At 24.8% G+C, this 18,803-nt stretch overlaps 1 protein-coding gene across 1 annotated transcript in view; it reads left to right on the top strand.

Moving 5' to 3' along the window:
- The window catches only part of LOC129618326 (zwei Ig domain protein zig-8-like), a 79,534-nt gene extending 64,003 nt beyond the window's left edge, over positions 1–15,531 (top strand). Inside the window, exons 5-8 of the mRNA XM_055533096.1 lie at positions 8,844–8,946; positions 9,930–10,117; positions 13,475–13,606; positions 15,441–15,531. Coding sequence (XP_055389071.1) covers positions 8,844–8,946; positions 9,930–10,117; positions 13,475–13,606; positions 15,441–15,451 — 434 coding nt within the window. The 3' untranslated portion in view covers positions 15,452–15,531. The remainder of the gene's footprint in view (positions 1–8,843; positions 8,947–9,929; positions 10,118–13,474; positions 13,607–15,440) is intronic.
- Positions 15,532–18,803: the final 3,272 nt, after the last annotated feature.

Below are 18,803 nucleotides of genomic sequence, written 5' to 3'. Positions count from 1 at the left end.
TTATTGTAACAAAATTATATAAGAGGTGCACCAAGATGCTAGTAACAACCGCATTTCGTATGAATTTCGTGTGCATTTAAAGATGAGATATTTAGTCACATAATTTAAATATCGAGGCTTGTTTTCCTTTCCTCTTCTTCAGAAGCTTAGTGTAAAGGTCATTTAGATTTGATGGAACCTATAAGGTGGGAGTTGCTGAGCTGTTAATGTGTTTTCATTAGTAAAACACCCGGAAGTTCCGGAATGGGTCTTGTTAAAAATAAGAAAAAATTATCCCCTTTAAAAAATAAGTGCTTTTAACTGTAAAAGAACTGCCCTATAATTCAACAGTTTAATAAGCAATTTGACAATATTTCAAGACAAACAGCAACTTTTTATGTTCTTCTCTGAAAACCATAACATTTTGTTGAAACCAAAATTTTCACTTAAAACCTTATAAAAAAACAAAAGTTGAACTTTCTTTGGAAAATTGTTATATAAGAGCACCATATGGGTGTAGCATTTCACTCTTAATACGACATTATATACGAAATGTATCTCCATTCACTTGTATATAAACTTCCCCATCCATTCCGTTCCTCCGTCTCTCTATTCCCCGATTAAAGACATTTACATATACAATGAGCGTTATTTTTATCCCAAAGTATCAAATGTCCTTAAATTCATTTCAGTATTCACATGAACATCAATTTACAAAAATGAGAAGATATTCTTATATAGAGACACGAAAAATGAAGAAAAAAGACAAAAACAAAAAAATAAAACAAACCAAAATAAACGAGAACACAAATGAGAAAGTAAAATCACTGTTGATCCTTCTCTGATATTTTATTTAAAACAATAAGTTAAAGGATATTAAAAATGGTAATAAAAATAAAAGTTTAAGTTACTTTAAAAATAAAAATAATGAAAAAGAGTATATAAAAATACAGCCAATAATTTCAAATAATTACGATTTATTTATTAAGAATTTATTTTTTACTTAAAATTATTTTGGAATATTTTTATATATATATAAAAACGATATTATATAGTTTAATTCTATGTGTGTGTATGTTAGTGAACAAGGACACCTACCCTCAGTTTATTAATATTTTATATTCAATTTTGTTTTATTCAAGTTCTTCATAAATTTTAAGTTGAAATAAAATTTTAAGTGAGATTTGAAAAATTAATAGTTTTTTAGGTCAGTAACTTTCTGGATAGTCTTGGATATTTTCTAAGTCCGATAGAAGTTATTAAAGCAAAAGAAAATATTATCGCTAATTATTGTGAGTGTAATGTTAGCCAACTAATTTGCGACAATGGACGCCAAATTTTCTTAAATAAATTTCACAATTTCATTAGCATTATTCAAGTGTTAATTGGACTAATAATCGACTATAATGCTTCGCGGACAATTACGAGAAGATATTTCTTAGAAAATCTAATTAATCTAAACACAGAACTTTTCAAATAATAAATTTCTTGGAACGAATATTTAAGATAGTTAAATTTTATACAAAATTTATTTTATATTTTCCATAAGAATCACCTTAAACCTTTCGAGCCGGCTTTCGAATAATTTAATCAGCACATATTTAACATGTAGGATCTATTTACTCTATTTAAAACAAACTGTCTGTAATGAAAAAAGTTACGTCAATATTTAATGTGCCAAATCATGTAAAAACTGAATGTTACAAAATATAACCAAACACAATGCCATTTTTAGCTTTTAAGAATGTATAGATTTTACTGGTACATAATATGTGTACAAGCCGAGTCGAATGGGTTAAACTAAAGTAACTATGGTAATTGGTATTGCAAATTTAATCCTTTTCAATTTTATACACTAAAGATTTATATATACATATTGTCCGATTATAAATAATATTTTATATATTAAATTTCTGATTAAATAACCTTATAGTTTATATATTTTTATTGTTCATAGCCAATTAACATATTCAAGCGGATATTTACAATTTCATTATTAATTAAGTATATAATTATTGAAGTTCAATTAATATTAATAATAACAATATATAATTTAAGATAATATGATTTATTTTATATATATATATATTTTTTTTATATATAATATAAAATAATAAATTAATTATATAATAATTTTTTAAAAGAATTTAATTGAAAATTTATTGAACATAAAAATTGCAATTTTACGTTATCCATTAGAGTCTCATAAAATACTGGTATAATATAAAATGCTATTAAAATAAATTCCCGGTACAAAAAAAAAAAAAATTTATTATAAAGAACATATAAATTAAATTTAGCCCAACATTTTGGGATTATAATGTTCATATAGTGATTGATGGCATTTTTTTTCCATGCAATTTCAATTTGTAGGGTATGTTGTTATACCGATACTACAGTGGCTCTTTCTCTTTTAAAGAAATTTTCCAAAATATTACTATGGAAATGGGGTATTAGTGGGGGTTATTACGAAAAACGAATCGCAATAGTTATTCTAAAAAAATTTATTCTAGACACAAACCATATTAGACTAATATGCAAGCAAGAATTGATTTATGTTTACAATAATGACATAAAATTTTCTAAAACTTCCGTTTCTATGCCATATTGAATATTTTATTAAAAGAAAAAATTATTTGATGTAATTTCGAATTAAATGAATAAATTAATATTATCCTGGCTCATATATTATTTTATGAATATCGTTTCATATTCAAAAATTCTAAAGATAATGCGGCTATTATAAGTGACTTCACTAACATAGTAAAATATTAAATAAAATCCACCAGAGTTTTTCAGTTGAATGTTGAAAATTTATTGTCTCGTTCTACAAATATCACTGTAATGAGAAAAATAACTTTTAAATTTATTAATCTGTATTGCAGAGATTAATTGTCATAGCACTGCAAACGAATACATATATTTTTTTACCACAAATTTTCATTATCTACATTCTTTAAATTTTTTTTTTTTTATTTTTCTTCAAAATTATATAGGTCGGCAACGTGTTAAATGTCATACATTTAAAATAATTTAATTTATTTATTAATTGTGTTGTTTATTAAAATTGCAAAATATGTTAAAGTAACAAAATACAATAATATTATTATCATTCTCCTATAAATATGCAATCAATATTGTAATCTATTATGATATACAATTAAAATATTAATGGTTTGGTTACATTATTATTTCCATTAAAAAAAAAAAATTTATTTATAACAAAATAATAATAAAAAAAAAATAAATAAAAGCAAAGTAAATTAACGAATTTTAATTAATTTAAACCATAACATGTGAAGTGAATTTTCTTTTTTATTGTTATTGTTTTTCCCACGCACTTAAACACAATTTTTACCTTAAATGGAATTTTACAATATTTTTAATGTTTTTTTCAATTAATTTATTATTATTTTTCACATCATTTTAATTATTTTACATATTACATGATTAATATGAAATTTATTTATTTTATTCATGAATAATAAATTATTGAAAATATTGAGAAAAATCTTTAATGTCATATTCATAGGTGAAAAATTATTATTATCAAAGAATGATACTATACCTGTAATGCACTCTAATTTACAACATTTGACGATATTTTAGGTAAAGATAGGTCTAATAATATCCCTAAATTTTAATAGAAACATTGTTACTGAAAATCTCATTGTTTTTGTTTATTTAATATTGGGAAAATCACAGTCAAATTCAAATCACAAATAAATATATTTGTATTGCCATTTCCATAATTATTGAAAATTTGGACATTAAAATTAAAATTAGAATTTTATAATAATTAATATGAACCAATATAATGAACCAAATTAAATTTGCACACACAATTTAGAGAAGAAAATTTCTTTTTTTCTAATTAAAGTAGAAAAATTTTTGAAAGAAATTTTCCTTAAAAAGTTAAAAAAACAAACTATTGAAATTTCAATTCTTTAATTATATTTGAGTTTAATATTCCTTTTAAAATGAATTCACTTGACTTAATGTTATGACAACTAGCTAACTATGTACCGTATATGAAAGAAAATCTTTTAAAAAATTTTTATTTTTAAAATACGAAAATTTATAATAAAAAGAAATTATTCTTTGTCTTCAAAATTGGCATACGATATTAATTAAAGTAAGTAGGAAATTTTAAATTTTTAAATTTATCTTTCAAAAAAACTCTTTTAGAATATTATGTGAACATAAATCTATTACATAAATACTCCGGACTCTATTGATTTCAATTGAAAAAAACTAATTTAAATCCTTTTCATTATCCTTTCACATACCTGAACTTTAAACTATTTTACTTTTAAATGAGTTCTTAATAAATGTTTATATATCTAGACAAAAAATAACATTTTCATCGGGTGAATATAAAATATATTAACAAAAAAATATTTCAGTTTCAGAATTTATTATGGAAAGATTGAGATTTTTTTTAAAACATAAAAGCCTTATACTCGTAATCTAATATTTTTTTTTTTTTTAAATTCTTAGAAAAATTTCTACAATTGTAATGGGGCTGGTCTACAATTCTTTTTGCGAGTTACGGACCTGACAAATGTTAATGCCAGTTATTTGAACCAGTTTACAAAGGGCTCGGGCTAGTTCATGTAAGGCTGGTGATATGGAGATCCGGCGTTATCACAAAGGGTTTAATTGGCCTAAGTGTATCCTCGGATGGCAACGTCAAACTAAACCTAAACCTAAACCTTGGCTCTGTATCTACGTTTACAGATTTCGGTGTTTTTTGTGTTTGTTGATCAGAAAATATTCTACTCAAACTTCTAATTCATTATGATCTGTGACGTGTTTTCTATGGCAATGACTACTTTTATAGGTGTATTATTTACTTAATAATGGGTGTTTTTATTATTTATGGGTGTTTGTCCAATATATTTACCGCTACAATCTCCACAAGCAATTTCTATTGCTCTAAAGCCATTTATGTTTGCGACATTTCATAAAATTATATTAGTATAAAATTGCATAATTTTAGGCAAACAAGTCAAATTCAAACATTAAAATTTTATGCTGTAAATATAAAAAGTGGAATAGCCTGATTTTCAGCTTTAATGTTTAGAATATATTAAATTTGAAAAAAATAAAAGTGGGGAAGGGGGAGGCGAGAATTGGAATTCGAACAAATATTGCAATGCGATGCAATTAAATTCATGATTAAAAATCTCTTTCAAATTAAAAATCTCTAACATACCCTGAACCAAAAATCAAAAATTGACAATATTTAATTTCTTTTATAGAACTAAAATTTAATTTCACATTAAATTTTGAAAGACCAGAAAAATTTTTCAAAATTCTTTGAATTTTATAAATCATTATTCTCTTTTAAAAAAATAAAATTTTATTTTTAGAAAAACAAATTACATTGAAATCCTCATACAAATTTGAAAAAAAAAATCCTTACTTAATTCAAAATATAATTTTTTTTCAACTTATTCAAGAAAATCCAAATTAAATTACTTAAGAAATGTCTACGCACCAAATGGACAAGGCAAATATTCTATTTTTAATTTTATAATATTCTTTTTAATTCAAAAATATACCCACTTAGACACTAACCTTGCACTAACATTTTTAAGAGTTTGTACATCTAATCATATATATACGCATAATATCCTTACTTAACACAATTATTTTACAAATATATGTATATGCAGACTCTTCTACAATTATTATATGTATTAATAATGGTCATCCTAAATTTTTATTTTACACCTACTTAAATTAATAGGATTTTCATTGCTCATTATTTTAATTACATTATAATAAACATACTTTTACATATAAAGAATATTTGAATTCTCTATTTTTAAATGTCCTTGACACTACTCCTACTTGTACTATTTCTAGGTTTTATATATAAAACCACAATATATCTAATATGAAATGAGAAATATAAAAATTATTTTATTAAAAAAAAAAAATTATTCTAAAAATAAATTTTAAATGTAAAATTTTCAGAAAAATTAGACAAAAAAATATTTCAAGCTCTGAGGTAGATTTTCAGTTAACATAAAGGTATTTAAAATATTTTCATGTGAATTTAAAACTTAAAATTTGCTATGACCAATTTTCAGGTTATTTTTAAATATAAAAGAATTAAAAATAAAGATTTGTTTTTATAATAGTATTAAAGATTTTTATTCTAGGTTAATGTTACCACCCAAAACACAAGTACTAGTTATATAAAACAATTCAATTTTATACTTTAAATTTCACGTTAATCTAAACTGCTATTCATTTTAATGATTTTAGATTAAATAGGATTTTCTGTAGCAACAACCTTCCCTGGAATTATCTGTTATAACTTAAAATAAGCATATAATTTAAATTATCTGTCAAAAATGTATAGGCCTAAACTGAGTGTGTATTGTAACTAAATTGTATGGTTGAGAGTGCCGATCAAAACATAAATTAAAAAATTGTGATCTACTTCTTCCGTGATTAAAGACTTCACTTTCGTATTCAATCCAATTTGAAACAATCAATTCTCTTTCTACTTAACAACCTTAAAATTCGACGGATTTAGCTTTGAGTTGTTGACATTATTCTGCATTTTGACAGTAAATTTTTGAAACCAAATAATGCCCATAAAATTTATTTAAAATAATTATAATATTAATCAACATTGATTCCCACCACCATCGCTTTATAATTATAGTTTTTCAATTGTAATTTTCGTGCTGACAATATGAGAGTTGATCTTTCAAAATTCTTTACACGAAAACGATCTGCTTTTTGTCACAAAAATGCACTACGTCAGTAAGATTTCAGATCAAAGTATTATCGGTCAACATGAACTCAACCTAATTCGTATTCAAAATCACCCCTAAATAATTAGTTCCTTTCTTTTGGACATCTCATTTTCCCCATATTCTTATATACAATCCTTACTAATTTGTTTCTTCTAAGAATTAAGAATTATAAACTTCGTGTATTTTTGATAATTGAGTTCATTGATTATTTTAATTTACAAATAATTTGATTATTTGAATCGAAAATTAATCAAATATATCTACTAATATCTTATTTTATTTACAAAATTATTATTATTATTTTGATAATAAGATTATTAAAATTTACTATAGTGTCCTTATATATCCTCGATATTAAAATAATACTTCCTTTTCATTATTATAGTTAATTACGTTATACCAAATGATAAACCTATATTCAATTATAATTCTACTATGATTTATTTCAAGATAACAACTTAGATACGATACGATATAAACATTCTGACTCATTATCATTATAATCATTATATTCATTATCTTATTCTTTTACCACTTTAACACTAAAATATAATTAACTAATCAAATTTACACCTACCTATTTACTGTAATTTTCGTATACATACAAAATATTCTATATAGCTATGTACAGTGCCGCCATTTGAATTCTTTCAAGTGAAACCAAAAATAAAAACAAACAAAAAACGTAACAAGTCTAGTCCATTAGAAAAAAAAAAACGAAGAAACAAATGAGATTTCCATTTAAAGAGAAACAAAGAAAAAGGACACTCAGGATATTTGAAATGATTTTAGTTAATGAGGGATAACATTATACAAAAAAAAATAATTTGAAAATCAATTTAGAAATTATAATCAGTATTTTCCGACTTTTAATTACATTAATTTTTGATTTCAATTTTAGATATTCAGTCACTAGCAAACTAAATGGTTGTTTCAAATTTTTAATTTAGAAAATTCACCATTTTCTCAATTAAAATTCTAATTCAAACTTCTGATAACACAATTTCTGCATTTCCGATATAAAATTATGGGTTGTGTGGCTAGTTAATATTATATAACAGTTTTAATTCTAAAAAGGCCACGAAGAATTCAGCAAGACGACGCATCAATGCCATATTTCGGCTACTTCAGTTTATTAAACGGGAAATTCATATACGGCCGAGGAATGAAATTTTCAATCTCATTCACTAACAGCTGTCCCAAATACCTTAAAAAACTGTTTTCTACATAATATTTGCAGCCTATCCCAAGGTGGCATATTCGTAAAAGAAGAAAAGTTAAAAAAAGTTCCCTTCTTTCTTATTTAACAACAACTTCTCAAATTTATATTGTAAGAAATCGGTTGCGATCCTACAATTCCCTACATATAAATTGTTATCGTGAAGAGACTTATAACGATAAGAAACAAACTATCGAATTGTTCGAATAATAAAACTAAACCTCATCTTCCTCTAAATTCTTTTTAATATTGTCAAATATTAATCTAATTATACCAAAATAAGTTAATCATTCTGTCTGTAGAATCATGATTCAGAAAAAGAGTAATTTTTAAAGTACCATCCGCTGCAAAAATCTTCCTTTTAAATTAGAAATAATATTTTTTTGAATTGTCAGAGTTTTATGCAACAAGGGACTATATTACACACTTACACAGAACTCTTTTATCTAAATAAATCTGCAATATTTGAAACTATTCCATAACATCTGACCAAATAGGACATACGCATTTCCTATAAATATATAAAAGAAGATGAGAAGCTATACAAGAACGAAAACAAAAATATGAACACATTTACCGTTATAAAAATGAAATGTACCGTTTTCTATATATAATTGAAAAAATTGTTGTTTCATTTTCATATTTTAAAATTTAATTTTCTTTTCTTTTCTCTTGCTATTTGAAAATTGTCATTATCATTTAACATTTAGTGATTTATATATGTCCTTTTTTATAACTGTAATTTTTATATTAGAATATAGGTATATAAGGTTAACTAAGCGTATATAAACAAATATATATTTTTATATATACAAATATTCTATTATACAAGTTTATTCAATTGAAAATTATTTTTATATTTATAGCGGCAAGAGCCAAAATCCTTGGATCAACAGAAGTCTTTGTTAAAAAAGACAGTACAATATCATTAGGATGTACAGTTAATATTCATGCAAATTCAGTTTTATGGTAATTTTATATAATTCTTATTTATAATTTTATTTTATTTTATAAATTTCTAAAAATATTGAAGAATTTTATTTATAAAATTTTTAAATACATCTTTCCATTTACAATTAACACCATATTTTAATTACAATATAGTGTAGGGAAAATATTGTTGTATAATAATTCTATTTTTAATAATATTTGCCCCCGCCTAATTCTTTGAAGCCCTAAAAAACTTGTACGTGTAATATAAAAATAAAATTTTTTTTGGAAAAATATTAATAACTCAGTGGGTGTTATATAATTTTCGACATGGAGGCTTTTTTACGAAAATAAATGTCTATACACACATTATAATAAAAACATACTATGTACACCTGTAGGACATTCATTATTCCTATAATTTATGATAAGGATTATTATGATATGCTGCCTATAGTTATATAAATTTTATTCACAGTGTGATGTTAAAAATTTCCGTTAATAATTTGATTTTTCACATCATAAAAATTTCTGTAAAAATATAGACTTTTTGTGGTTCTTTAAATTTTGATTCACAAACTGTTTATACAATTTCCAATTCATAATAATAATGAATTCTGGTCTCAACCACTGCTTATTTGAATTCAATTTAATATAACAACCGATAAGTGAACAAAAATTAATTAAAGCGCGGCATAATCACATAAAAGAAATATTGGTTATTAAGGAAATCTCCCTTATGGACAGCACTGCGAGTTTTTCCGGAGTAATTTATGAAACTATACGTTTCATATTGAAATGCTGTTATACAGTATTAAACACTGAGCTATGAACTTTAATATTAAGAATTTAAGACTATAATTTTCTATATCATGCAAATTTAAAACCTATTTTCCATAATATAAACCCGTTATCGTTCTTATATAGACCAGGGTATTAATTGAATAAAATAAAGCGTCAGAAATTTTACCTTTTTTTGTTTTCTTTGACGTACTTATTTTGATTATTTTTTTTTTTTTCAGGTATCATAATGATCATGTAGTTGATTTTAATTCAATACGTGGCGGTATTAGTTTAGAAACAGAAAAAACTGATTCAGGTACAACAAGTCGATTATTATTAACTAGAGCATCACTTAAAGATTCTGGAAATTATAGTTGTGTACCAACAATGGCAATACCAGCATCTGTTCAAGTTCATGTACTGAATGGTAAATTACATTTATAATTGAAAATAATTTTATATGCTTTAGTTGATATACATATATAATGTATTTGGTTTAAGTTTATTTTATGTTTAAAATTTATTACAAAATAATTGTACTTTAAATATCGACAGGATCACCATATCTCAATATAACCATGAGTTCTAGGTGCAATCATTAATTTGCTTTCAATACAAAATCCGGAATTAATATAAAATTACATTCTTGAGCTTCTCTATTCCTTCACCACTTCAATGTTCTGGCAATCCCTACAAATTTCCTATAACATAATACACAAAACTTTTATCATCTTACCCCAAAGATATTTCGTTATCAAAGTACTTATCACGAGCCAAGATCCTTCCTATCCAGTACCAGCAAAACTTTTTTCACAACAATTCGCATGATAACAATGTCAAAAGTGAACTAGTACCAACATGCAGTTATTGTAAATGCCATACTTATCTCCTTTACCTTACCACACAGAAGTATAACAATAAAATAATTGAATACAAAACTGATTACAGTCCTGTCTTCCTCTTCCATTGTTCATTTCTAAGTTAATGTTTTACGAATAATTAAACGCATATTCAATTATTTTATTAATAGTGAGATCTTGAATAGTTAATCAATCTAACAATTCATGTGTGTATATTGTATTTAAAAAAAAATCTTATTATTTTTTTCAATAATAAAAAATAACGATAATTATTAAATTAGCCGAAAATTTTTCTGTAAAAAAAAAAAATCAGAATTAATATTAAGTACACGGTGTCCCCTGGAGTTTAAAATAATTATTAGTCAAGACTATAACTCATGCTCTGAATTTTCCATAATAGTATAATTGAAATTTTGTATAATAGTTTTCATAATAATTAAAATTTCCCAGAATATCAACATAACAATATTATCATTTAGCAACGAATATTTTTGATCTTTACGAGGAACCAGTTACTTCCAATCCTGGAGGTAACGAGTACTAAAATAACGAGTACTTAGTATTCGCAAATCTCTAATATACAATGCAGTTAATGTTAACTGACACAGCATATATGAACGCATATTATAATAGACATTATTTTTATTATAATTTTTATGAATATTTAATTATTAAATTTGCAAATTTAAAATAACATTTTTATCTCTGCACATAAAATGTATTAAAATTTCAGAAAACTTTCATTCAATTTCAAAAAAAAAAATTATCTATATACAAATGCATTAATGAAAATTTCTCTATTTAATTGTATATGTAATGGTTTACTTTATATAAATAAAATATATTTAATCTAAATTCATTCGAGAATAAATTCATTTTTATAGTACTCGTATAATATTTTATAGGATATTATTTTAATTTATTTTTAATTACATTTTTGTTTTTATACCCTGCACTTCGTGAAGGGTATATTAACTTTGGTATGGAGTTTGTAACTACTTGAAGGAGTCATCTGCGGTATGGACATATATATATATTCTTGCTCAGCGTAAAATTCTGCGTCGATTTAGACATGTCCGTCTGTCCGTCCGTCCGTCCGTCCGTCCGTCCGTCCGTCCGTCCGTCCGTTCGCACGATAACTCAAAAACGAATAATGCAATCGACACCAAACTTTCACAAGTTTTTTCTTTTGTGCCAAGGACGAGCCCTATTGTTATTGGACTAATTCGGACAACGGGTTCGGGTAGCTGCCATACAACTCAAAGAGTTTATTTTGAATATTTCAAAAACTAATAAAGCTGTAAATATAAAACTTTGTACACATGTGTCCAATTATATTCTACACATGCTCTAAAAATTATAATGGGATAGCTGCACCGGTTCGGGTGGCTGCCATACAACTCCAACAGCAAATTTTTTATATTCGGCAAAATAATAAAGTCAGATTCATGAAACTTGGCAGTCATGTGTCCAATTATAGGTCAAATATACTTCTGAAGTTTTAGAGGAATTGCTTTACAGGTTCGGGTACCTGCCATACAACTCCAGAAGCTAATTTTAAATATTTGGAAAAATAATAAAGTCAGATTCATGAAACTTGGCAGTTGGATGTCCGATTATAGATCAGATATATTTGTGAAGTTTTAGAGGAATTGCTTGACAGGTTCGGGTACCTGCCATACAACTCCAGAAGCTAATTTTAAATATTTGGAGAAATAATAAAGTCAGATTGATGAAACTTGGCAGTTGTGTGTCCAATTATAGGTCAGACATATTTCTAAAGTTTTAATGGGATTGCTTGACAGGTTCGAGTAGCTCCCATACAAGTCTTAAAGCTTATTCTTAATATTTGGAAAAATAATAAAGTCAGATCCATGAAACTTGGCAGTTGTGTGTCCGATTATAGATCATATATATTTGTGAAATTTTAGTGGAATTGCTTGACAGGTTCGGGGACTTGCCAAACAACTCCAAAAGCATATTTTAAATATTTGGAAAAATAATAAAGTCAGATTCATGATACTTGGCAGTTGTGTGTCCGATTGTAGATCAGATATATTTGTGAAGTTTTGATGGAATTGTTTGACAGGTTCAGGTACTTGCCATACAACTCCAAAAGCTAATTTTAAATATTTGGAAAAATTATAAAGTCAGATTTATGAAACTTGGCAGTCGGATGTCCAATTATAGGTCAGACATATCCGTGAAGTTTCTATAGAATGACTTCACAGGTTCGAGTAATTGCTACACAATAACGAAAGGTGCAGGGTATTATTCAATCGGTTTATACCGACTGAAACGTTTTTACTTGTTTATTTTTTAAATATCTACTATTTGTAATAAGCATATAATACACAAAACTTATTCATAGTGTATTATTATGCTTATAGTATACAGGGTTTTCATAATTTCAGGGATGATCCTTTGATTAATTTCCAGCAAAACATTGTGTGGGTGGGGGAGATGCAGATATACTCGTTTTCGAGTTACAGCCTGTTACGGTATAATTTCGGAACCACGCGACATAGAGTTACCATCGGGAGCTCGTTTTACAGTCGATTGATTGTTCCTTATTTTCGATTACACGATCAATTTGATTAAAGCCATAGTTTTCGAGATAAAGCTCGCCAAAGTCAGATTTTTTGTTTTTTGTAACCCATATAACATTTTCCCATATCTCTCATAGTTTTGCCAGTAAAACGTATTAAATGTATTTAAAACCAATGAGCAAAATGCAAAAAAATTCAATTCTTTGCTGGAAATTGATTAAAGAATCAGTCCTGAAATTATTTACCAATGTATACGAAACACCCTGTATATTATATCACATATTATAATATAATATTTTCTTTCTTGATGCTTATTATATATATAATAATTTTCATAATAATTTTATTATATATATTAATATATAATTGAAACAGGTGAACATCCTGCAGCAATGCAAACTGGTGGCGGTTGTGGTAAAAACTGTTTGCATAGTAAATCATTTTATTGGAATATTATAGTTATATTGTATATCCTAGGAAATATACATTTAATAATTATAAATTCAGGTAAAAATAAAAAATTAAATCTTATAATTTTATATTTATTTTAAAAAATATAAAATGTAATAATAAGTAATTAATGGGTAATTCTCCAAAAAATCAAACAAATTTTCAAATTTTTCAAAAATTAAAAATCCTAATCGGAATTATTAACAAGAGTAATATGTCTGTATGTAAAATAGAATTTGATTAAAAATTGTATAATGCTCAAATAAGTGTGCTCTCATATTTTAATTTTTTTTATTCGTTAAATATAATAAATTAATTGGAAATTTTGATTTTTAATATTTTTGAGAAATCTAAATCATTGTTTTATATAATATATGCAAAAATATTTTTAATATAAATCTAGTGGAATCGAATATCATTTCAAATAGATTGTAATTCCATGATAATATTTTAATTTTATAATTTTTAATAAAAGTAAAAAACTGTTGAGAACAAGCATATGTTCAGTATTATAATTTTTAACAATTATAATAGATATGCGAAAATTTTCGGTACTATGAACAAATTTACAATGAAAATTTTATTAAAACCCATTGTAGTATTTTAATTTTTCATGCGTATTAGATGGTTAAATATTAACGATAGCAAATTTAAAATTTAATTATTTACAAATTTCTTTCACAATATTACGGCATTCAGATCCATTATGCAAAATTCCTTTAATATAAAGCATGTCTTTATACAAATTCTTGAAATATACTTGGAATTTTTCATTCAAGAACCGAAAACCATACCATTACAACACTTCATATTTCAACTCTCAAAATCAAACATTATTCTTAAAAATATTGTTATTCTATATCCCGGCCCTCTAAAGCAGAAACAGAGAATAAAATTTCCCAAAATTTATAAATAAAATTTGTTTATTGCAATTTAATATTAAAAATTACTATCAAATTAGTAAATTCTCTCAATTTCAAAATAATATTGCCATTATTTTAGATATAAACCAATTGTTATTACAATATTTTTGTTTTTTTTTTGGAGAATTACATAGTACACTATTTAAATGCATTTAATATTATAATTATATAAAAATTTATATACTTACATAATTAGTTTAATATATTTTAAATGCATTTATAATACACACATTGTATATGTAAATTTAATATATAATCAATAAGTTTTTAAATATTTTTATATTAATGTACAGAGTTTTTCATTTAAGGTTTATCATAATGTTATAATAATTATAATAACATTATAATTATAGAAGAGCTCCATAGAGAATGTTCTAAGAATTTTCTGAAATATTTATATGCGAAATAGTAGTAATACGAGACTAATATTGAAAACTAGACAATATTGTACACACAACACTGAAAACACTCAAAGTTTTAAAAATACTCAGCTTGAAATATTCCATTTTATGGAGAAATTTTTCATTTCTAAATACAATTGAGCAGAAAAAGAAGCACAATATAATAATTTTTAGAGTTCTCTCACTCATTCTTTGCATTTTTGACCAAAGAACAATGTAAGAAAATCCCGTTATACAAACGGGAACAATAGCTCTCAAATTTATGAGCAACTATCATCTACTATGGAGCAATTGGAAGCTTTGACCTGGCTGTTCAGGCAATGCACAAATTAACATTTTTCCCATTTTATAACACCAAAACTCACCTTAAATAGACCACTCTGTACTTTATTTTTTTTTTTATTTAATTATCTATATAAAATAAAAATCAATTTTTTTCTTTTTTATATTTTCTTTCTCTCTTTTTTTTTGTATTCTCTCATTTTTTTCATTTTCATCGATCCTATTTACATAAATAATATTTATACAAAATATATTTTTATATTATTTTTATATATACATACAAAGGAATTATTTAGAAGCTACCAATGGTCATTATTTTTACTATACTGATAAGATTATACAAAATCCGGAATTATTCTAAATTTCAACATAATAAACATGTAACTATCTTTATATATATATAACAATATAAATGTGCATATACATATGTATATCTATATATGTATTGAATAAAAGAAAGGAAAATTAAGGATGATTAAAGGATACAACAAAAATAGAATTATTATTTTTTTTGTTTTGTTTTTATAATAAAAAAAAGAGGAAAAAGCAAAAATTACATAAAATTTGTTTACTACTCCCATATATATACATATATATATATATATATATATTAGCAGATTTGTACAAAAAAAAATTGTTATACATAATATGTATAAATATGAATATACAAGCTTGCATATATACAGGATGAGTATGATAAAAAAGGATCCTGGATTTATGAAAATAAAAAAGGACAAAAAATAAAATCTTCATAGTATACAATTCTGGTATCCCAATGAATAATTTTTTTTTCAATATTTTTGTTGAATATATTTGTAGTTTCTTTGGAATTAAATGATTTTTAAAAAAAGAAATTGAAAGTCTTGATTTTTAGAAAATAATTCAATATTTTCTTGAATAAATCTTGGTGATTTTTAAAGAAATTCCCTAAAAATAAAATTCTTTAAAAATTCCAAAACAAATTTTTTACCGCAATTTATAAAGTAAAATAAATAATTGAGAATTTAAGAGACTTTTATTGTAATGTCATAAAAACTTTATTTACCCTTAAATTTTTCAAATCTCACACATTTAATGAAAGACAAAGGGCCAAACGTTTGATTAAATTCTTCGTTTAAGATTTGTTAGGAGTGTAATTGAAATAGAAGAGTACTTACCTTCACAGAACATTAGTTCTTTCTTCCAAAGGTTGAGCCCCTATACAAGATATTCAACAATAATAATCTTAGTAACTATTTTCCAGATTCCTCACTCGTAAACGGATTAATCCTGCTAAAACTAATTTCACTAATGCTTTGTCAGATGTTTTTATTATTTTTCAATTATTGTACAACAAAATGGCTTGAAGCTCTCAAATATTCGGAATTGTACTACGGTCTCAAAATAAAAGAACATCATTGAATAGAAATAGTTGTAAGGTTTCATCTTCATATTTATGGTCTTAATATTTTTCCAATAACAGCTTATGTTAAAGATATATAAAGAATATTTATACAAAGAAAATAAATTAAAATTATAGGATTTCACTGTGAAAAAATTCATCCACCTGTGATGAAATCTAAAAAGAAATTATCACATTTATTTGCAATAATCATTTGATGCATTAAAGGAATCATAATTTTTAAATTTATAAAAATAATTAAAAATTTTTTTAATTAAACTGAAAAATTTGCAGTTCTATTTTTTTTTTGTTTATTAATTTTTTCTATCATACTCACCTTGTATTATACTAGTGTATAAAAGTCATAATGCTGTATAAAACAAAAAAAGCTGAAACCAACCCAAAATATACGTTGGCTAATATTAAAAAATAAAAGAAAAAAAAAACAAGAAATGTTATTAGAGCATAATATAACGCTATCACAGTTCATAAATATTGGTTATGCGGCAAAACAAAAATAAAACAAAAAACACAAAACGCAAAAATAGTATCCTGTGGAAATTAAAAGTATTTAGAGGAAAATAATTTTATTTTCTATTTTTGTTTTTCTTTTCCCTTTTTATTTTTCCATTATTATTTATCATTAGCTTGAAAATATTATAATAATGATAACAACGGTCGATAGTTAATGAAATGAGAAAAAAAAAGCAAAAGTGACAACAAAAATACAAAAAAATTATCAAAAAAAAAATTTTTTTTTCGAACCCAAAAAATATTCTCGATATTATTTCCCCCCCCTCCCCCCCCAACTTTGTCCTTCACAATTTCCCCCTTATATTATAATTTTTACAATAAATATTTGAAAAAGGATATTTAAACTAGAGGAATTTCATAATCAATCTATGTACATAATAATAATAATCGTTAATATTATATTACATCAGTATAAATATATATATATACATACATACATATATGTACATATAAGTATATATATATACTAGTATATTAAAAATTAGTTTATCTATTTTGTATCACCAAAAAATTGCGGTTTAAGAGCTCGATAATTACTATTTTAGAATTAGGAAATAAAAACAGAAAAATTAAAAAAAAAAAACTAAAACAATAAATATAAAATAAATATAGAAAATATATAGAAATATGTTATAATTAATAAATAATGTATAGTTATGTAATATTTAAGATATATATATTTAGTTTTTAATTTTAGACTATATAATGATAAAATTCAAATAAAATGAAAAATATGTAATATACGTACGTAAGTTTGATATCAAAGGTGCGAATTAAATGAATATACGTCAATGAATATTCTCCATAATAATAAATTTGTATTTTGTATATTATTTGGTATACAAAGTTACGAGTATAACACTCTTAATAATTATTTTGCTTAAAAAATAAATATTTAAAAAAGAATTTGTAATTTCCATCTAGTGAATGAAATCCATGTGTATAATATTTTATTAAAAGGTAGTTAGAGGAATTAAATCCTGAGAAGTCAGAATCGAAGTCAGTATCAGAATCAGAATTAAAGTCAGAATAAGCTGCGAAGTCAGAATTAGAGTAAAAGTCAAGGTCGGAGTCAAAGCCAGTGTCTTAATCAGAGCTAGAGTCAGTGCCGGAATCAGAGTTATATTCAAAGTCAGAGTCAGAGTCAGAGTCAAAGTCAGAGTCAGAGTCAGAGTCAGAGTCTGAGTTAGAGTCAGAGTCAGAGTCAGAGTCAGAGTCAAAGTCAGAGTCAGAGTCAGAGTCAGGGTCAGAGTCAGAGTCAGAGTCAGAGTCAGAGTCAGAGTCAGAGTTAGAGTCAAGTTTGAATTCAGAATCAGACTCACAGTTTAAAACCAAAGTCAGATTCAGAATCAGATTTAAAGCCAAAGTCAAAGTTAGGTGCATAGTGGGAGTTAAATTATAACTCAAAATCAGAGCTAGAATCATAATCAGAGAAAGCATAAGAGTTGGAGTTGGAATCATATTTTATTGGAAATTTTTTATTGATTTTAAACTTTTATGCGGGGGCAAAGTTGAAATCAAAGTTCTCATTGGATCTAATTCGACGATTATTATAGTCGAATCTTATTCTAAAATTTCTATGACACAATTTTTGAATTTTATTTTAAAAATTGTTAGCATATTTCGTATACATTGAAGCAAAAATCACCTCCTCCATTACAAAACATTTCAGGTACATAAACAAATCCCATATCTTTAATAGTATATGACCAATATGATTCAAAGACTATATT

This window comes from Condylostylus longicornis, unplaced genomic scaffold (genome assembly GCF_029603195.1).
Source record: "Condylostylus longicornis isolate FDR11 unplaced genomic scaffold, ASM2960319v2 ptg000006l, whole genome shotgun sequence".
NCBI lineage: Eukaryota > Metazoa > Arthropoda > Insecta > Diptera > Dolichopodidae > Condylostylus > Condylostylus longicornis.
Note: the sequence above shows the minus strand (reverse complement) of the source record. Positions and strands in the feature narration are given on the sequence as shown.